Source organism: Biomphalaria glabrata, chromosome 4, assembly GCF_947242115.1.
Source record: "Biomphalaria glabrata chromosome 4, xgBioGlab47.1, whole genome shotgun sequence".
Lineage (NCBI taxonomy): Eukaryota > Metazoa > Mollusca > Gastropoda > Planorbidae > Biomphalaria > Biomphalaria glabrata.
In genome coordinates this window covers 6,015,190-6,038,335 of record NC_074714.1, presented here as the reverse complement: position 1 = coordinate 6,038,335, position 23,146 = coordinate 6,015,190, and the positions used below count along the sequence as shown (strand labels likewise).

The window sequence follows — 23,146 nt, the reverse complement described above, 5'->3', positions numbered from 1 at the left end:
TTGAACCCGTGACTTAGAGTGACTCACTGTAAGCAAACAGTGATTTTTTTTTTAAATCTATATAAATTTGAGTGAATGTTTGTTTGCTTATAATTGAATCTCACTGTTTTGAAACGCAGTGGTTCTCGCGTTTTCCGGAAACCAAAAAAGAACTTGTAATTTTAAATAACCTACATATAATTCAGTAAGTTAAATTATCTGGGGTCTACTCTAAAAAAATGAAACCCCAACAAACTCTTAAAGGTTCGTTAAGTGATGCAGTTTCTGATTTCTTTTTCATAACATTATCGCTGGCTAGATTAAGATATTATGTATTAGACTTTAAGGTTTATAGATATCCATCTAAAGTAGGGTAAAATCTGAATAGCAATTTAGGAACTCAAAGGATGAATCTTTTTAATTTAAAAAGGCCCCAAGGCAAATAGACTAGAATTAGATTTTGATACTTAAAAGGTTTACATCGTCAAAGTCACCGGAATGGTAAGGATACAATATTGGAAATAATGTCATCACTTAAAACATTAGACATAATGTCATCACTTCAAACATTAGACATAATGTCATCACTTAAAACATTAGACATAATGTCATCACTTCAAACATTAGACATAATGTCATCACTTCAAACATTAGACATAATGTCGTCACTTAAAACATTAGACATAATGTCATCACTTAAAACATTAGACATAATGTCATCACTTCAAACATTAGACATAATGTCATCACTTAAACCATTAGACCTAATGTCATCACTTAAAACATCAGACATAATGTCATCACTTAAAACATCAGACATATGTCAAATGTCATCACTTCAAACATTAGACATAATGTCATCACTTTAAACATTAGACATAATGTCATCACTTAAAACATTAGACATAATGTCATCACTTAAAACATTAGACATAATGTCATCACTTAAAACATTAGACATAATGTCATCACTTAAAACATTAGACATAATGTCATCACTTAAAACATTAGACATAATGTCATCACTTTAAACATTAGACATAATGTCGTCACTTTAAACATTAGACATAATATCATCACTTTAAACATTAGACATAATGTCATCACTTAAAACATTAGACATAATGTCATCACTTAAAACATTACACATAATGTCATCACTTAAAACATTAGACATAATGTCATCACTTAAAACATTAGACATAATGTCATCACTTAAAACATTAGACATAATGTCATCACTTTAAACATTAGACATAATGTCGTCACTTTAAACATTAGACATAATGTCATCACTTAAAACATTAGACATAATGTCATCACTTAAAACATTAGACATAATGTCATCACTTAAAATATTACACATAATGTCATCACTTAAAATATTACACATAATGTCATCACTTAAAACATTAGACATAGTGTCATCACTTGTTTTATAGAATAGGAATGCGTTTAAAAAAAAAGGAAAATATTCTGAAAATATGTTTAAAAATTGTGTGTGATACAAAGATTAACGATCTTGAACTTTGATAACTACTTGTCGGGAGATCTGCACAGGAATGGCCAAACAGAGCCTGATACTTACCAACAATCTACCTGTGTTAAATCCGAATCTTTTCTTTTACATTCATACTCCTCAACTCAAGATAACAGTAAGAAACTGGAACAGACACAAAATAGAGCAGTGAGATTCATAACAAACGAATATTCACATTTAGTAAAACCTTTAGTAAAATCACTAAATTTAGAAAGCCTTCAGGACAGAAGACTCAAAAGTAAAGTATCAATTATACATAAAATACAAAATTTAATAAAATACTCAGAAAGACACAAAAATAAAGACACATTCCTCGTCCCATATGCTAGGACAAATTTGTACAAATACCCCTTCTTCCCTAGTGCTATTAGAACATGGAATGGGCTGCCTGAGCTAGCCAGGAAAACCAGTGACTTGGCAGAATTTAAGTCATTGGTTAATATGCATGACTGAATGCATGACGCGTAGGACGTAATCATCTTCTTTTTTGAAGTAACGTCTGTATTATATAAGATAAGATTTGTAAGGGGATTAGAATGTACCATTACAGTTAGGAGAATCTTCATGATGTGTAGAGGAGTTTTGTTTGACCCAATAATAACATTCGTAGCAGTAACTGCTCAAGAAAATATCTAATGTACTTATTCTGAAACCCTCGTCCCAAAGTTCTCCCCCGCCATTTTGTCTCTCTCTCTCTCTCTCTCTCTCTCTCTCTCTCTCTCTCAATCTAAATTATAACTTTTCTGGGTATTCTTTTTAGCCTGTTTCTTGTTTACTCTGGTCTTTTAAGAATGGTTATCATTTCGAAACATACAACTCCAGCACTTGTCGTAGTGCTTGCATTCTGTCATGCCGTTGCTGTCTGGCCCGTCCAGTGGCATCCTGCTCACATGATAACGCTGGGGCGAGGTAAGAGTGGGTAAGCCTGAAGCGGGGGGGGGGGGGGGAAAAGGGGGAGGGGAGCGCTTATCAGAAACTCGGCTGTAAACAATGTAAGTAAATCATTAGACGCGCCTGATTAATTGGTTATGCCATAATGCCCACGAACAAGGCCGGTTCTAGTCGTTAGGAAAGCCCTGCGCTGCAATGCGGTTGCGTAAAGTGTCTCAAGTTGTACGCGCAGACAACTTGATATCATTCCTTTAAAGTGCTGACACGACAAGATTACGGAAGAGTGCAGTGTTTCACGTGCTACTCAGACCCAGGTTTGACCTATATATTTTGTCAAATCTATCGTAGACAACGTTATAGTCTTAAAGGTCTATTTATGTTTTTGTTTCCACGTCTTCGGCTGAAGCTTTCCTTTTGATCTTGTGTCCCGCAGCCTTTGTTAGAGTGCTCCAGCTTCCTCTTTCTAGCTCCAGCTGGAATAACCTGCCCAGTGTGCGGCCGAACATTCCGGGCTCACATAGGTCTCACCAGCCACATGAAGAGGCATAAAACCCCAGTGCAAAGCCCTCAGCCCCCTAGATGACAAAGTGGTCATCATCGAACCGCGATGGACGAACTATATGTCCGGCAGCCTTTGTAAGAGTGCTCCAGCTTCCTCTTTCATAAGCTATTTACTGTCAGCTGTTATTGTCTGTACCTCTGAGGGCTAACTGACGCATTGGATGATCTTTTTTCGGGAGGGGCTTCCTTAAAATAGCTTACAATTGTCCCTCATTAGGGATATGTGCCATACCGAGAGCTTTGTGACCTTTGAAGTTCTTGGCCCTTACCCAGAGCAGCTTAAAATCAACAGTACCTCTTACATTGTCCACACGGACATGCAGTAGAGCATCGCTGGTAAGTGTAGCCTGATGACTGACTGATCGTGTGGTACGCAAGTTTGAACCCTGCACCTTGACATCTTCTACCGTCCTGCTTGAAGTCTGGGCCAGAACGTAATAATGTTCATTTCTAAAGGAACATCTGAAAATTGCAAAACAAAATTAAAAAGTCTTGCCGTCGTATGCCCATGATAGCTTGCAGGCTCCCCCCCCCCCCCCTTTGATTGCGTTCTTTATAGCACCCAGATTTCAGATCCATACACTCTAATATCATACACTATTATGGGTATGGAAAAGTGTCCGCGACAGCATGTGCGGCTCATCGTCTTTGATACCCCTCCCTTCTTAGTTTTGCGCACCAATTTTCCTGGTTCTAAAAACGCGCCGGGCAGAAAGCTAATTATCACCGAACGCCAAAGAGTTTCTTATTTGAAAGAGAGGTGAAGGTGAACAGGTGAACGAGTCAAACCTGTTGAAGTCAATCGTAACACAGCCATAAAGCCCAGAAAGGCGACTTCCAGCTGTCGGTGTCATCACAGTCTATGCCCGACACACGGAAACCACGAGACTATGTTCTAAACTGCCGCGCTGTGTCGTAACCAATTTCCGGCGTGACCGCTAAGCAAAACTGAAACTTAAAAAAATTCCATTTCCGCTTATAAAAAAAAATCTCAAAACAAAACAAAACAAAAAAAAAAGTAAGAAATCACTCTTCTTGAGTTCGCTTGATGAATGGCCGACCACTATAATTGCATACAATTTCTTTTTTTTTATATCTTTGTTTGACGCTGAGCGTCCAGAGTGTCTGATATTGAGACTAGCTCATATTATATAACAGTTGCACTTGAAATGTTCTTATTTAAAGAGCTAGTCGTCAATCTAATTTGTAGTGTAAGTTTTAAAAAATATACTTGTGGAAAAAAAAATCTCATGCAGAAATAGGTGGCAGACATTTTCAGTCTATTTTTGTGATGCCATTGTAGTGTAGGAAGAAGGCGCACTGGTCTATACAGATTTTTGTGACCTAATTCTGTAGGACCGAGAGACACACACTGCACTAGACAAAGTACCTTTGATTTCCTATGATGTTGCCCTCAAGTATTTTTTGTTTGTAGGGCAGAGTTAAAATACAAAAAATACGAATAGTAAAATGGTAAAACATAGAAAGATTACCAAAACGGTAAAACATAGAACAGATAGCCAATTGGTAAAACATAAAACAGATAGCCAATTGGTAAAACATAGAACAGATAGCCAATTGGTAAAACATAGAACAGATAGCCAATTGGTAAAACATAGAACAGATAGCCAATTGGTAAAACATAGAACAGATAGCCAATTGGTAAAACATAGAACAGATAGCCAATTGGTAAAACATAGAACAGATAGCCAATTGGTAAAACATAGAACAGATAGCCAATTGGTAAAACTTAGAACAAATAGCCAATTGGTAAAACTTAGAACAAATAGTAAGTAAAGTTTTCAGGTGAAAAGTCAAGATGGATTTCAAAAATCGTGTAAACGTATTAGTACATCATCTGCAGCTACAAATAGAACGAGAGTCTACTACTTCATTCCTTTAGGACGTTCGAAATCTTAGAATTTGATGACAATTGTATTTCTCATATTAGGTGGCATCTTGTTTCTCTCATTTGATGGCATCTTGTTTCTCTCATTTGATGGCATCTTGTTTCTCTCATTTGATGGCATCTTGTTTCTCTCATTTGATGGCATCTTGTTTCTCTCATTTGATGGCATCTTGTTTCTCTCACTTGATGGCATCTTGTTTCTCTCATTTGATGGAATCTTGTTTCTCTCATTTGATGGAATCTTGTTTCTCTCATTTGATGGAATCTTGTTTCTCTCATTTGATGGAATCTTGTTTCTCTCACTTGATGGCATCTTGTTTCTCTCACTTGATGGCATCTTGTTTCTCTCATTTGATGGCATCTTGTTTCTCTCATTTGATGGGATCTTGTCTCTCTCATTTAATAGCATGTTCTTCTTTCTCACAATTGGCGGCATCTTGTTTCTCTCATTTGATGGCATCTTGTTTCTCTCATTTGATGGAATCTTGTTTCTCTCATTTGATGGGATCTTGTCTCTCTCATTTAATAGCATGTTCTTCTTTCTCACAATTGGCGGCATCTTGTTTCTCTCATTTAATGGCGTCTGTTTCTCTCACTTGATGACGCCTGTTTCTCTCACTTGATGACGTTTGTTTCTCTCAATTGATTGCATCTTGTTTCTCTCATATGATGGCGTCTGTTTCTCTCACTTGATGACGTCTGTTTCTCTCAATTGATTGCATATTGTTTCTCTCATTTGATGGCATTTTGGTTCTCTCATTTGATGGCGTCTGTTTCTCTCACTTTATGACGTCTGTTTCTCTCAATTGATTCCATCTTGTTTCTCTCACTTGATGACGTCTGTTTCTCTCAATTGATTACATCTTGTTTCTCTCATTTGATGGCATTTTGTTTCTCTCTCACGATGGCATCTCTTTAGCTAGTAATGAAGGGATGAATTCCTTTTGTACTTCTTACAATTGATATGTAAACCAGCTTTGTTTTTTTTTTGTTTATTTGTTGTTGTTTAAGTGAGCTGAAAACCTTCTTAAACGTGTCAGACTTTGTCTTGTCAGCTTGTTCTGTAGTAAACAGCAAGACTGTTTAATAACTGCACGTCTTGTTGATGGTTTAGAACTAAGTCAGACAGACAGGACCAGAAACTGTTTGAGAACTTTGCCAACACTTTCGTTTAAGTGCACCTCTTCTCCAGTGACTATTCGCTCTCATTTCTTTTTGCTTGATTGATCTCGTGACACTAACATGAAGGTGAAAAGATCTTAATGCAGAGAATGCAAAAGGTTGGAAAATAAAAATAGTTTACAAATATTTCACTCATAGTGTCTATAAATACCCAGAATCTAGGTATTTCGACACCCAGAACTACTCACACCTCTCGTTTTGTTGAAACTGCTCGTGCTATATTGTTATTAGCTTCATTTCTAACAAATCGCGCTCAGACTGCGAGTGTATGAAAACCATTTCTTAGAGAGGACATAGCGAGGCACACCATTTCATGCGAATCCGTTCGGCTGTTCCCGAGATTTCTTGCTAGGCAAATCAAATCTATTCAGATATAGAGTCTGCCTCATGGAAAACTTTCAGTATTATTGAGATAAGAAAGAGAAAAGAAGTCGTTGACCGCCGACTATTCAGACAGGACAGACGAATGCATGCAAACTGACTGCCCAAGCTGTTTAATGCCTACATATAAACAACAATCAAGAATGATTATATAGTGTACATTTGTTCGCTATCCTGTACTAGAAGACTGCATTCAGTATTTTAGACTGACCCACGATTTGATTATGATGTGAGAAATTGAACATCAGAATCTTGAAAAGTTAAAAGTGTTCAGCTTAAACTTGACGACATCCGAAGCTAGATGATTCTATTGATCAGTTTCCTCTCATTTGCTAAATCGTTGAGTGGAGTCATTTCCCTCTTTGCTTAGATTAATTCATGGCTCGAGCTAGCCATTGTAGCAATTTTTTTTTTATGTACACATTTTGAAGATCTTATCAGAGTTAGATTCGAACAAATTGTCGCCTTATAAAATAGTTGTTTTTAAAAATAAAAATTATTGTACGCTTTTTTTTTTTTTTTTTTTTCCTCGTGAAAAAATACTTAGATCTAGTGTAAAATACTTAGTGTGTGATACCCTGCCAAAAAAAAATAATAAATTAGTATCACTTGCACTCCCATGAAACCGTGTTCAATGTTGGCCCGACAAACTACTCTGTCGTCTGCTCTAGACTTTAAGACTTCGTTCACAATCCCAGCCTCCAGTAGCCAGAACACTTGACAACGTTCTTCTTGTAACTGGCTTGTTGCAATTCCCTAAATACATTTATGTGCAAGGGGTGTCGGGAAAAGAGAGGGGAGGGCAATTGTTGTCGTCTGCTATCTCATCGAGTGGCTATAGAAACTTCAAAGGTGAATCATTGGTTTCAGATTGAGGTGAAAGCGCTTAGCCACGTAGGAAATAGTTCCGGTAGTCCTTCTCAGTGGCAGTCTTATTGGATGAACAGAATTAGTTCTAAATAGATACAGATAAAAGCCACTTCTCAAGTCGCATGGCCAACTCCCAACATTGCCCTTGAGCAGTGGATCCCAAACTTTTGCCTTTATAGAACACTTCGTATATTTTCTGAGTATTTAGCGAAACGCTTTGCTTATTTTATTTTTTTTTTAGAGAAATTAATTATTTTAGTGGTTCGTGGAGCACAGTTTGATCAACTTCAACCTTCCATCAAAATCGTACACTTGATCAACTTCAACTGTCTTCTATAAAACTCGTACATTTGATCAACTTCAACTGTCCTCTATAAAACTCGTACACTTGATCAACTTCAACTGTCTTCTATAAAACTCGTACATTTGATCAACTTCAACTGTCCTCTATAAAACTCGTACATTTGATCAACTTCAACTGTCCTCTATAAAACTCTTACATTTGATCAACTTCAACTGTCTTCTATAAAACTCGTACATTTGATCAACTTCAACTGTCCTCTATAAAACTCTTACATTTGATCAACTTCAACTGTCCTCTATAAAACTCTTACATTTGATCAACTTCAACTGTCCTCTATAAAACTCTTACATTTGATCAACTTCAACTGTCCTCTATAAAACTCTTACATTTGATCAACTTCAACTGTCCTCTATAAAACTCTTACATTTGATCAACTTCAACTGTCTTCTATAAAACTCGTACATTTGATCAACTTCAACTGTCCTCTATAAAACTCTTACATTTGATCAACTTCAACTGTCCTCTATAAAACTCTTACATTTGATCAACTTCAACTGTCCTCTATAAAACTCTTACATTTGATCAACTTCAACTGTCCTCTATAAAACTCTTACATTTGATCAACTTCAACTGTCCTCTATAAAACTCTTACATTTGATCAACTTCAACTGTCCTCTATAAAACTCTTACATTTGATCAACTTCAACTGTCCTCTATAAAACTCTTACATTTGATCAACTTCAACTGCCCTCCATAAAACTCGTACATTTGATCAACTTCAACTGTCTTCCATAAAACTCGTACATTTGATCAACTTCAACTGTCCTCCAAAAAACTCGTACACTTGATCAACTTCAACTGTCCTCCATAAAACTCGTACATTTGATCAACTTCAACTGTCCTCCATAAGATAGTCTGTTGATTTTCTGTCTGCCCTTCCCACACCTCTCAAGTAATAATTGTTCGAACCTTTTGTTTTGTGTGTGTGTGTGACTTCTCATCTAGTTTGAACAGTTTGCCTGTATTCACTTATTTAGAGCTTTCACATTCGTACAAATCTACTCACAGATTATAAATGTGCATCGTACCTATGTTGTGGACGGCCGTTACGAGTAGCACAAGCCGCTGTAGTCGTATTATATATTAAGTTATAAAATTTGAAATAACTTGAATACATTTTTTTGGGAACAATATTAAATAAAACTTTTATTACAATATAAACAAATTCAACTTTGAGATAATGAATTCAATGTAGTAGACTTTAGTAATAATATAAAATGGTATTCTAAACAAAATATTACTCACTACAATAACACGTCTTTTCAGTCTGGGGCAATATGGAGTCGTCTGTCCTACCTAGTACCGCTGACGTCAATACCGTTTATCTTGCTTTACTCACAACCAATCGCCAACCTCTTCTCGCCGTCACCATAGAAACACACACACACAAACTTCACAACAACCTACACCTTTTGATGGTGCTATTTTAACTACTTCGGATGTGCATTTTTGTTTATGTAACCATTTCGGATTAACAAAAAAGAACGTGAATACTTTTAAATTAGTTCAGGCGCATTGTTTGGGTAGTAGTACTGCTTCATAAACTGATGACTTGCAGGACCATACTAACTCTACACCCGTAGAACCCTTTCACACTAGCCGTCTGCTATATAGTTGTTTTTTTCCCCCTTAGAGCAAATACAAGCGTCCATTAACTGCTACGATAAGCCAGTATTTCGTCTTAAGGAACGCGTTTAAGTGTTTGGGGGGGGGGGGAGCTGTAGAAACAGATGTGAGAGAAAGGGGCGGGCTTAGAGAGAGAGAGATGGGGGGGGGGGTTGGGGAGAGAGAGAGAGAGAGAGAAGGTAAAGCTTACAACTTCTGCATAATGCCAAGAATTTCCGGATATGAGTCAGAAAGTGTTGTGAAAAGAGAAAGGGGGTGGGGGGTGCGACTAGTCTGGATTAGTTTCAGCTGCTGAGGTGTCGGGGGATGCAAGGAGGAGGAGGACAGGAAGAAGTCTACGTCCTACAGAATTTTGATTTCTTTCTGTAGCTGGTTTAAGGAAGAAAATAACACACTCATCGTACTTTTTGTGAGAATTAGGATTAAAATGTAATTAAGGCTACAGATTGTACCAAGTGTAAGAAAAACTCAATTGTTTGTCTGATGCCATCCTGCTGTTTCAAATAGAAAAAAAAAATAGAGTATGGGCCACATTTCAGTAAAAAAACGTTTTTAGTTTTGTAAATAGGCTGAAAAAGTTCCTTCCGTCTGTAAACAAAATGTACTGTTAATTTCTTCGTACTTTCAGATATTATAAGGGCCTGGAATGACGTCATGCAGGCCTGGGTACATGAAACAAGAGTCCATATTCTTAACAGCTTCTCTAGGGGTAGCGCACTTTTCGCTAACTCGCCAGCCTTTTACCTTTTCGTCACCAGGGTTATGACCGAAAGAGAAAGTAGACGTGATCCTTTTCGATAGTTAGGAAGATTGTTAGTGTCTTGGTAGTTTTCAACTAACACTTTGGTTGTTTTTTTTTTAAAGCATGTATGTGTATAAATACATATAATTAATGTACCAACAAGCTGCTCTGGTACATTGAATACTTAATATAAGCTGCACACACATTTGTAGACCTCATGCTAGATAGGCGTATCCACTGGAGTGATTTGATTGAGTTGAGGGATAACCTTTTAACATTTTGTGTATTTTGACTATTATACTACATTGATATTGAAAGCCTGTAGATATTAGTGGATCAAATTGAGTTTAAGACATGTGCAGAAGACAAATGAAAAATTAGATAGACCCCCCAGCGAACAACGACTTTGCCTGCATCAGGTGTGGAAAAATATGTAGGTCGCAACTGGGTTTGCATAGCCATGTGAAACACTGCGCTCATCCTTAAACTGCGGAATCGAAGACATATCCATTAAAATAATAGTAATAATAATAATTATTATTATTATTTTATTGTAAAAATGGATTTCGAGCATTAATTCTAATTTCTGTATTTTATGATAATACATGCACCTGCTGGGGAGGCTGCCTCTGGAGCCCTACGACTAGAACATCAAACGCCGCTGTTATTGTGAGATTCGAGACTTGACTCTACTTTGCAGGCTGAGGCAAGCATAGAAGTAGGAACCAGATAACACGGCGTCACTTCAAGAATCGCGCATTGTCTCGATGTGCATTTTGGTTGACAACACCTGTGGACTTGACTGAGATGTTTCTTGACATCAATAGCCTCTAGCCCTTGGTCAAGCATGACTCTCTCTCTCTCTCTCTCTCTCTCTCTCTCCCATCGCCATTCTTACACCTTTTCGCTGGTCTCGACTCGGCCTTTGACCTTTCCACTATTTTATTTTTCAAATGGCATCTCGGTTCCCCTAAGATGCCCTAAATTCACCTCGAGTCGATTGAGGGTGAAATCTTCGCCCCCTTTTGACCCCCTCCTCCCATTCTCATCCTGGTCGCGCAGTGTTCCGAGAGGTCCCGGTTTTAAATGGACGAATCTCTTCGTTTTTTTTTCTTTTTTTTTTTGTTTTTTTTTTCAGACTTGGTATTCTAACAATGTTTAACCACAGGGTGAAGTCAGAAAATAGTCTTGGCAGACTTAGCTCCTCTCGTAGGGACAAAATTCCCCCCCCCCTTTTTTTTTTTTGCTACACACATGTATTGTTATTTTTTAATAGAAGGGACACGACCCTGGGTAAACTAAGAAAAGTAGTGGACGTGAGTTACCGGACTTAGCCTTATCTTAATAAAGAAAAATGGATTTTGATGCTTAGGCAGAGAAGGGGGTGGGGCGGAGCGTTTCTGAAGATGTCGACAGCACGCATCAGTGGGCTCTATTGTTGTCGTATTGTTAATCTCATCTATTTTCCTAGGCTATTAGCTGATTTAGAAGAAAACTGGTTTTTAGAGATGGATTTTTATCCCGGGACGTCACGTACTGGGAGAGGGGGGGGGAGTGATAATTTCCATGTCTTTGGGCGGACTGGTCGAAGACTGGGTAGCCTGGGTGTTTGTGGTTGGTATTCAGGTGTCGTTGACCGATGGCCACTTTCATTTTGGATGCCCAACCTGAACCATAAGTTGAGTGGAATGACCTGAATATACGACATGGTTTTAAACACAGGGGGGGGGGGGAGAGAAAAAAAAATAGATGGGGGAGTGAATATTTATGTATTTGTAAAGGGAGAGAAATGGAGAGAGACAGAGTGTAAGAAAGTGATAGATAACAGAAGGAGGAAAGAGAAGGAAAGTGCGAAGCAGCGAATTCTTTTTGTTTACGGAAAAAAGGAAAAAGGTTGTTTTTTTTTCGATGGGGGGGGGGGGTATTATTGTTATTAAAAGTGGCGCATTAATTTTCACTTTTTAACTATTTTAGGTAGCTGATACTATTAATAAGCTAAATAATCAAATACTGATTCCCCTGAGGAATGTAGAAGGATCAAACCATGGCAGTGTTTGCTGTTTGTTTCATTTCTCTTATGGCAACTTCTTTCATCACTTAGGGCAACACAGTTGGACACTATTTCATGATTTTATATTGTGCTAGTGTTGACATGTAGTCAAATGTAGACAATATGATTGTAGCGCCATTTTGAAATAGCCAAACTAGTAGCCACCTTGAAAACGGTGGCATCACTTCTAAATCGCTGTTACCAACTGGGTTTATAGATCTGCCTTTTTTGTTGTTTTTTTTTGTGCCATTTTGAAATAGTAAGTTATATATACTCCCCTCCCGGCCTCCCAAACAAGTAGCCACCTTGAAAACGGTGGCATCACTTCTAAATCGCTTTTACCAACTGGGTTTATAGATCTGCCTTTTTTTTTTGTTGTGCCATTTTGAAATAGTAAGTTATATATACTCCCCTCCCGGCATCCCAAACGAGTAGCCACCTTGAAAACGGTAGCATCACTTCTAAATCGCTTTTACCAACTTTTTTTTTGTAAGTAGTTGGCTAATTCCTCTTTTTTATTTTTTTTCTCCTTTAGTCTTAGGAGTAAAGAGTTTGTGAATGTGTGTCACTGTGTGTGTATGAAGGGGTAGGTGGTGTAATTTAGCGATGTATCTCAGGTGTGTGTGTGGGGGGGGGGGGCGGAACCGCAACTTCGGAAGCCTTTCACCGAGGGCGACGATCTCTCTTTACCTGCTCCCTGGTGTATCTACCTGTCTCGCTTCCAGGTGCCCGGGAGTTGTGTTTCCTAGATCTCCTTTCACTGTAATTTATGTTCATCCAGAGGCGGTGAAAAGGAAGGGTGGGCCCACATAAATGCTACCGTCCATTCTTTTTTATTTCAATTTCAGGTTTTTTAATGTTTTAAGTCTGACACCATTCTCCTCTTGTTTGTTCTTAAAGGGATGTCACAGGCTTAATGTGTGCATTTTTGTAAGTGCATGCGCAAAGATCCAGACTTTATTGTTTATACTTTGGTTTATTCCATTTATTTTACTCTCCCGGTGTATTCTCGAAGTCTAAAAGCCCGACCCATTCATAAAAAGAATTGACTTACGTTACGCTTTGCAAAGTAATCTATATAGGCCTTACGTTGTTTTAGCTTTAATAAGTATCATTTTCTTGAACGCTTATAATAAACACGTTTATTATTTCTCTATTTCTGGCCATTAAGACTTGTTTTGATCAGCTTATTTAACTTGAGTAATAGCTATGCAGTTTAAACACCATAAACATTCATTTACCATTTTATTTCTTTTGATTGTTTTTTTAAAGGCAGCACAGAAACCTTCTCCCAGATCCCCCCCCCCCCCCCAACCCCAATCGTTCACAAAAGTGATTAGACAATAGACGCACTTCTCCTCGCGGCAGTTCTTGTAGAAAAAAAAAAAGAAAAGAAAGGAAACATTTACCGTGCAGAGGAGACAAGAGTGAATTTGTCCAACACCTGAAACTAATCAATCCATGTAATACAATAGTGGGCAGACTTGGGGGGGGGGGCACAACACGGAAAGGACGAACACCTGCGTTTTTAATCAATGTTAGTCCTTGGAGTTTCAAGTCGCCTGAACGTGGGACATGCTTTCTGATTAATCCTTGAGACAGTGGCCTGGATATTTGTAAGGATAATTAAAAAAAAAGGGGGGGGGGACTTCAGATGTAGACATTCTTTTTCTTTTAGTTACGCCCAATCCAATGTTTGTGTGCCACTGTAGTTTACGTGTATATAAAACACAACTTATTGATTGCTTTTTAAAATTGTTTTCCACTTGTATGCATACTAAATAGATTTTTTCTCTTTAAAAAAAATAAGGAAATATTATTTTTTTTTACTATAACAATCTGCATAAATGTGTAAAAATATGCTACATAGTCGTCTCCCTTACTAAATTGTCTGTCGTGTTTTTTGCTATTAATAGTGAATTGTTGTAAAAAAATGGTGTATGGTGTATTGTTATGAAAAAAACTGCTTGCATAGTTGAATTTAAAAATTATATTTTTCGCTTTCAGAATTTGCAATATAACGTTGACAGGTCTAAAATATTATGATGTCGGATTTTCATTATCTTTTTTAGTCTACGAGATCTAAACGGGACGGACAGACAATCCACACAAAACTAACAGAGTCTTTTCCCCTTTCAGGGGCCGCTAAAAATATTAAAATTCTTTGCTTCCTTTTGTCAATTTTCTAAGTGAATGATGCACAACCTAGGGGCTTTATAAATATTTGACACTCGTTTGTCTGGCCGCATCACTGACCAAAAAAAAAAGTTTAAGTTCAATGGAGCCCAACATCGTCAGTTTCATGATTGCATTAAATGGGGAGGTTTCGGCGGGCTGGATAACACGGGCTAGATTCTGGCCCTCGGGCAGTAGTTTGTATATCACTGTTATATGCTTTTCTTGTAGCATTCATGTCATCTAGTCTTAAGTGACGTTCACTTTTGTGTGTGTGTGTGTGTTTGTTTATATGTATGTGTATGTTTTTTTTGTTTGTTTCTTTATTTAAATGTATATGTGTGTTTTTTATTTGTTCTATACGTTTCGAATTCTTGCTTTATAATGGGTGTCGGCAGCTTCCCATAATACTACCCCATGCACAGCTGTTTAGACAGTTAGACGTTAAAACAAACACAAATATTTCATAATATTCCTTTCATCATAGCGTGGTGGCTAAGCGCTTGGCTTCCAAACCTAGGGGGTCCTAGGTTCGATTTACGGTGAAGACTAGGATTTTCAATTTCGGGATTTTTAGGGCGCCCCTGAGTCACCCAACTCTAATGGGTACCTGTCTTTAGTTGGGGGAAGTAAGGGGGGTTGGTCATTGTGCTGGCCATATGACACCCTGCTCGTTAACCGTTGGCGTAAGAAACTGGTGACCCTAACAGCATCTGCCCTTTAGATCGCTAAGACTGATAAAGGGGGAACTATAGATGACATTACAACCGGTAGTTTCTCTTCCTTTAGCATGCTGACTAACTTCCCTTTACAGCTCGTGATTCTGCTAAGAGTCCTCTATTAAAATTTCACCAAGACTGACCGAGTTATTGTTCTGTCTTAGTTACCGTGTATTACAACAGTGCTTCCCAAACTGTGGCTCGCGAGACCAGCGAAGGGATTCCGCCGAAAGATGAAAATTGAATGCTATTAAAATGTCTTCAATATCCGATCGGATAATTTGAATAATAATCAACCCGTCCCTCACCGTTGTTTAATGCGTCTATTACGTACTATTCTATGATTCTCTAAACCAAAGAGATGAAGACATTTTCATTTGAAAATTCGTGACTGGTTATGGAGCCCTTTTGCGAGTGGGCAAACTCATATTCAATTCACATATGAATCCATACCAATGCAAGGGCAGCTTATTGAAATATCCACTAACGATGAACTTAAAAACCATGTTTTAAACAAGAATACTTCAAATTTTGTTTACAAAAACATTCCACATTGATATAGCTTTTTCCACTAAGGGGTCCTTGGAAAAGTTTGGACTATATAAAGGGTAAAGAAAGTTTGAGAACCTCTGTATTAGAACACCAACTGCTAACTGAAACAACACGAATTTACCTAATTTAAATGGCATCTATTCAGGTTTTTCAGAATTAATGTACATGCTCTCCTGCTGCTGAAGTTTCTTGTACTTTTGTGAACTGAACAAATATCTACTTCCTTAACGTCTGAAAATGTAATAGAGGTTTAAATAGCTGTAAGCTGGTCACGGAATCAAAATGACATGACTTTTCCGTTTTTGGCTTTTTTTTTTTGGGGGGGGGGGGGGGGTTGGGGGAGATGGTCTGTTGAGAATTTTTTGTTAATTGCCTAGAAATATAAAAAATATGACGTTGTTAATAATGATACAAATGGAAATGACCGCATGCTAACAGCAACTACACCGATTGAGAATTCTTTGTATAGTTTACACCTTAGTCATGCTGAGTCACTTGACTGGTGACTTTTTAGGAAGCTTACGTAACTCTAGCCTTGAGTTTTTGTGGCTACACAGCGTAATAATAAAAAAAAGTGCTATCAAAATAGTATACATGTTTGATGTGAACCAGTGGCTACCTTTATTTATCTCTAGAGAGTGTCACAGTGCCAGCGACTGTTAAGACAAAGAATTCTTCTTCAGAATCTCTTACTGGTTACAACTTTGGGCAACTTCCCGACTGAAAGGCCCCCCCTTTCCCCCCCCCCCCCCCACACACACACTCCACTTAAAGGAAATAGCAAACAAGTCTTAGAAAACAACTTCAACAACAAACATACAACCACAACAAAAAATCATTTCTGGCTTGTTTCCCCCTTTAAAAACAAAATGTTGCTTCCTGATGTATCTCTCAAGCCTGTAGATGTGAATTTGATACAGTCAGAAAGACACGAGCTGACCTTCTGTGACACCTGATTTAACTTGGACCTTTTCTTATATTCCTTCCAGATGCTGCTTACTTTCGATCCTACAGTTATGGAAGATCTGGAGACTTAAATGGTAAGTACCTGCTAAACTAGGCATTTACACTTTTTTTTTTTTGTTCTTTTTTTTCTTCTGAAAATGCATATCCCTCTGTCACTATAGAAAACTTTCCCTATCTATTAAGAAACAAAGCAAGTTAAATAAAATGGCTGCAGAATTTTAACAATAATTAGCTGTATGAAAACAAACACTGTTTCTGGAAATATGGTGCCTTGAAAAAACTCTCATGGTTACTAAAAGCGAGCTTGGGTTTTAGTTCAGGTGATAACTGAGTTTGTTTCCCAAACTTCTGCTCGGTGGAAGTGTTAAGAAGCATCTTTGGAACTCACAATTTCCGCATCGTTTAGTGTATGCATTTTGAAAACAGGATCCATTCTACTGTATTCATTTTATAGTATACCATGAAGAAAATCAATAGGAATCAATTGGACGTGGAAACTAGTTCTTTGAATTCTCGATAGAACAATCCCTTAACTCTTTCTTTCCTAATTGACGATACCGTCGTTGATTTGACCTCAATACACCAAATTAATGTTTGCTTTGATAAACTTTAATTGGTGCTCATAAGAAGAGTTCATACGCATTTTCCCTTTAATTCTATACCAAAACAAAAAGAAAAAAATTTCTCATAACAAATAAAGTTATTGAAGTTCAATCATAATAGGAGAGTGAACTGCGAATGGAGAAAATAAATCATTTCCTCGGAACTTGGAAATTAATTACGGAGAGAAAAAGTTAAAAATAAATCTAACAAAGACAAAGGGGAAAAAATATAATAAGATTGAATATGAAATCAAATAAAAAGATGGACCAATCAAAGGATTGAAAAAATGAGGATTAAATAATTTCTCTCTATCAACAAGGCAGAGGGTAGAAGATCGGGTCTCTCGAGCCGTCGGCTGAGTAACAGTACTCTCTGTACTGTCATCAGCCTTGGCTTTGTAGTGTGAGCGCGGCGCGGTATGTGAGTCAAGTCATCGCACCCACTCGAGTACCACGGCTGCAGAGTCCCCGCCCAGACGTGCTCTACGTAAACCTAATTAACAGTGACGATAATCATCTCTGATTTTGCCTCCCCCCTTTTTTTTTCCTCCATCCTGTACCAGGCCCTTGTTCCTCGTTCTTCTGCATCACAGAGCTGCTCATTTCAACAGGGGCCTCTGCGTCAGTCCTCGTCCCCATGTTCTTATGCATCACCTGGCTCCTCATTTCGTCTGGCCCCGCACCTGACCCAGGTTACCTAGATGTACGCATTCAAACAAGCAAGTATGTCTTCAATGTGACCTATATCTCTATAAATATAAACATCCATCAAAAGTTGGCCGTCTGCTGGGAAAGACGACTTTGTCACATTCAACGTTTTTAAACACATCGGTTCTCTGGTTTGTGGCCACGGCTGCGAAAGATTAGAACCGCTTTATTAACTCTTTCTCTCCGTAATTATTTACTACATTCTGGTGGAATCAACGCTGGTATCGTCAGTTCGGAGAGAAAGATTTAAGCCCGGGTCCGCCATGAAGTAATCGCACGACTTTATGAATTCCCTTAGACTTTTTGGAAGAGAACATCAGTGACGACATCTTCCGAGGCTTCCTAGAGCAATTTCACTTTTTGCTTGATTCCCACAATTATGGTATTTTTCCTATTTAGCAGAATTATATGCTCCCGTCAGTAGAATTGAAAGCAGTTTAAAGCAGTTTTAAATCGGGACTGTTGGTCGTGCTATTTATAGACACTGAGCCCGATTTCATGATCAGTTTACAGTTCGCGGCTGCAAATAGAAACCGTTTCTGTCTGGCTTTGTTAATGATTCACTGCTCATACGTCATCGACAGTGATTAGATACATTCTGACCTTTAGCACCCACCATTATTCCCACCATCGCTCTTACCCAGTTGATCGATTTCAATCTTGTCTTTTTTTTCTTCCTTTAAAGCTTCAGTGGTTCTCGTGATAGTTTTACTTAGATTCCCCGACACGTCGCCAACTAGTCGAACAAGATTAACTATATTCACATAATCGATCACATTTTTTTTGTCGCTAAAATGGCATCGTCATATGTCAGATAAACACTTCTGGAATGTTTACAATCATAGCTTTTTAAACAAGAATATAAAAATAATAATTGTACTTTGAATGTTGCGGAGGCGCGGTGGCTGAGCGGTAAAGCGCTTGGCTTCGACCGGGGTTCGAATCCTGGTGAGGACTGGGATTTTTAATTTCGGTATCTTCGGGCTCCTCTGAGTCCACCCAGCTCTAATGGGTACCTGACATTAGTTAGGAAAAAGTTAAGGCGGTTGGTCGTTGTGCTGGCCACAGGACACCCTTGTTAACCGTAGTCCACAGAAACAGATGACCTTTACATCATCTGCCACAAGGTCTGAAAGGGGAACTTTTTTTTTTACAATTGCACTTTGAATGTAGAGTTTGAGATTCACTATTTTATAGTTTGAAATATACATAAAAAATGAAGTTTAATGAATTAATCTTTGTAACCTTTCTTTTTTTGGTTAGCCAATAAAAAAAGTTCCTGAAAATCCAAGTATAGTAAAAAATCGATGTCCAATACTCGTCTTAGCTAATTAACCCCCCCCCCTACCCCCGTGTCTTAAAAAAAACTCGTTTTTAACCCGGTTGTCCTTCTCAACAGATCGACGCCTTGTCTGTGGTGCTTCGTTGCATTTCTCGACACCCTGTTCTTCATTATCGCTTCGCTTTATTTGTGTTTCCCGATCTCATCTCCACCGAGAGACGGGTCAACATTCGTGGCTACTAGTAGTTCCAGATAGCACTGCTCTGTGGGCGTACTAGCTTTCACCCGTCTTCACCTGAGAGCAGAGCACTCTCTCTCTCTCCTTCTCAGCTTTCCTCTTCATCATCTCTTTCGTTTCAATTTTCAATCCCTCCCACCCCCTAGCTCGTTTACTCCCAATAGATCTTTCTTTCTCTTCTCACCAATCGTTTTGCCTTTTATTTATAAATCTCTCTCTTTCTCCCCCCCCCTCCGTCCCGAGACATGACGTTAAACTGCGCTCCTCTTTCCTTAGCACTTTTGGAGCTCAAAAGTGCCCTACTTCTATCATTGTGTCTGCCTCCTCTTTTCCTAAGTCTGCCTTCATTGATCATCACACTGTCTCCTTAACTTTAAATTCTCACTACGTCCTAGACCAGTCCGTTTGCCGTGGACTGCGACGGGTAAGGGGGGATAAAGAGATCCTGGTGTTTGAGTGGTGGCTATCTGAGGATAAACCACAACAACACAATACTTTGGCTCCAAGTTCCCCTAGACCTGAGACCCAGATGGCCCGCTCTGGGTCAACCGGCTGGTCATGCCGAGCTACCAGCATAGGTCGTCGACCTAAGGCGAATCAAAGGGAAAGAATCAAATGCAATAGGGCATTTGAAAAACCAAGGACGAACTGTCACGTCCCCCAGAGAAATAGCTGACTGCCTTGCATCCTCAATAGCAGAAAAATCATCCACTGCACACTACACGCCAGAGTTCCAAAAAGTCAAAACCAGGGAGGAAAGACACCCCATTGATTTCAGGTCAGAGAACAATGAAGACTACAACAAACCGTTCTCGCTTGAGGAACTGAGGGAATCGCTGGACAAGTCACATGACACAGCGCCTGGAGAAGACGAAATCCATTACCAGTTCCTCAAGCACCTTCCCGAACCCTCATTGGCAGTCCTGCTAGGGGTCTATAACTGTGTGTGGCAAACAGGCGCTTTCCCAAACAGTTGGAGGAAAGCCACAGTTATACCGATACCTAAACCGGGAAGAGACGGCTCTGACCCAGCTAACTATCGACCAATAGCACTAACAAGCTGCATCTGCAAAACCATGGAAAGAATGATTAACAGTAGGCTGGTCTGGTACCTGGAAAGGAATAAAGTGATCTCAAACTACCAGTGCGGATTCCGGCAGGGGCGGACAACAACTGACCACCTGGTAAGGCTGGAAGCTTATATTAGAAATGCATTACTCAGAAGAGAACATCTAGTAGCTGTATTCTTCGATATAGAAAAGGCCTATGACACAACCTGGAAACATGGCATTCTACGTGACCTGGCGCTTATGGGGCTTAAGGGACACCTCCCCCGTTTTGTGGAGGAATTCCTGAAAGATCGAAAATTTCAGGTCCGAGTGGGCAACTCCGCTTCTGACACTCATGACCAGGAAATGGGTGTACCCCAGGGCAGCATTCTGTCAGTCACCCTGTTCAACATTAAAATAAATAGCATCATAAATGCGCTGTCCCCTGGCATAGAGTGCTCTTTGTATGTTGATGACTTTGTCATTCTTACTTATGGGAAAAACATGAACACCTTAGAAAGGAAATTACAGTTATGTTTAAACAAAATTCAGGGTTGGGCAAACTATAATGGTTTCAAATTCTCAGACTCCAAAACAGTTAGTATGCATTTTTGTAATCTAAGGGGACTCCACCCAGACCCTGAACTATTTATACACAAAAAGAAGATCCCTGTCGTGAAAACTACAAAATTTTTAGGCCTCACCTTAGATTCCAAATTTAATTTTCTCCCCCACATTAAGGAACTTAAGAAGAAATGCCAAAAGTCATTAAACATACTAAGAGTACTCAGCCATACGGACTGGGGAGCTGACAGAGATACCTTGCTGCTGCTCTATCGGAGTCTAATTCGATCCAAGCTAGACTACGGATCCATAATATATGGAGCAGCAAGGAAGTCGTACCTAAAAATACTGGAACCAATACAAAATGCTGCCCTGCGTCTCTGTCTCGGCGCGTTTCGTACATCACCTATCCCAAGTCTCCATGTGGAGGCTGGAGAACTCCCCATGGATATAAGAATGAAAAAGCTTGCAATGCAGTATATAGTCAAGCTAAAATCCAACCCCACGAACCCTGCTTTTGACTCCATATTTAACCCCACAGAGGTAGAATTATACAATCGAAGGCCTAACGTCATACAGCCGTTGGCCTTCGAATGAGAGAACCCATCCAAAATTTAACCCCACCCATTGACCAAATCTCTAAAATAGAAACCCCTCAGAATCCTCCTTGGCTAATGAATAAACCCAAATTAAATTTATCCCTCCTTAATTTCAAAAAAGAAAATACAGACCCAAGCATACTACAAGTCCACTTTAGGGAACTGCAGGAGAGCTACGGAGATTGTGGCACCATCTACACAGACGGATCCAAAATGGAGGGAAAGGTCGCGTGTGCCTGCTCCTTTCGGAACAAAACAATCTCCCGTAGACTCCCCGATGGCTGCTCCATCTTTACGGCCGAATTGCACGCAATGTTGCTTGCACTTATGGCCGTAAAAGCATCAGAAAGGAGTAAATTTATAATCTGCTCCGACTCCAAATCTGCATTGCAAGCTTTGGGGCGGATGAAGACTGACATCCCATTGGTACATAAGAGCCTGAAGCTGTTGGACCAAATAACAGCCGACCGTAGGGATGTCACCTTCATCTGGGTCCCCTCCCATGTTGGCATTGAGGGAAACGAAGCCGCAGACAGAGAAGCAAAGAGAGCCCTAAATCATGCGGTGTCAGGAACCCAAATTCCCTACTCGGACCTGAGACAAAGTATTGCCTCTGCCACCTATCGAGAGTGGCAGAACCGATGGGAGGCTGAGACTCACAGTAAACTCAGGCAGATTGTGGCGGATGTCAGGTGGCGGCCCACATCTAAGGGTCTGACAAGGCGTGGTAGCACAACCATGTCCAGACTTAGGATTGGCCACACCTACATCACGCACTCTTTTGTACTGAAGAGAGAGGAGCCCCCACTTTGCGAGTACTGTGACTCTCGCCTCACCGTGGAACATATCCTCGTTGATTGCCCCAGATACCAGGATGTCAGGGCGAAATATTTTAGAGCCACTAATCTAAAAACACTATTTAATAATGTCGACCCTGGGAAGGTACTGGGCTTTATTCGGGAAGTGGGGCTATCTACGAAGATCTGATTTCTGAATTTGTGAACATGCACTATTTACATTAGATTTTTACCAAATATTTAAATTTTTACTACCTTTACTATTTTAACTGTGAATAGACCCTGATTTTAATTATATGACTGTATAGAATCTGGCCCTTGATGTTTAGAGAGAGAGTGGTCCTTGAGGGACTGCAGGCACGACATGGCCTAAATTGTGCCGATGTGCCTCAAATCAAAATCAAATCTCCCCCCCTCTCTCTCTTTCTCTCTCTCTCTCTCCCCCTCTCTATATCTCTCTCTTTCTACCTCTCTCTCTCACTCTCTCTCCCCCCTCTCTCTATCTCTCTCTTTCTCCCTCTCTCTCTCACTCTCTTTCTCCCCCTCTCTCTCTTTCTCTCTCTCCCCCTCTCTCTATCTCTCTCTTTCTCCCTCTCTCTCTCTCACTCTCTTTCTCCCCCTCTCTCTCTTTCTCCCCCTCTCTCTCTTTCTTCCTCTCTCTTTCTCCCCCTCTCTCTCTATCTCTCTTTCTCCCCCTCTCTCTATCTCCCCCCTCTCTCTCTCCCTCTTTCTCCCTCTCTCTCCCCCCTCCTCTCTCTCTCTCTCTCATATCGTCCCACGCTTTCTGATATCAGTTTACT

The 23,146-nt window shown here is 39.4% G+C and overlaps 1 protein-coding gene across 8 annotated transcripts in view; it reads left to right on the top strand.

Moving 5' to 3' along the window:
- Positions 1 to 23,146, top strand: part of LOC106061659 (uncharacterized) — a 142,181-nt gene that overhangs the window by 59,381 nt on the left and 59,654 nt on the right. For all 8 annotated transcript variants that reach the window (XM_056025756.1, XM_013219846.2, XM_013219847.2 and 5 more), the window contains one exon: positions 16,531 to 16,581. In XM_056025756.1, coding sequence (XP_055881731.1) covers positions 16,531 to 16,581 — 51 coding nt within the window. The remainder of the gene's footprint in view (positions 1 to 16,530; positions 16,582 to 23,146) is intronic.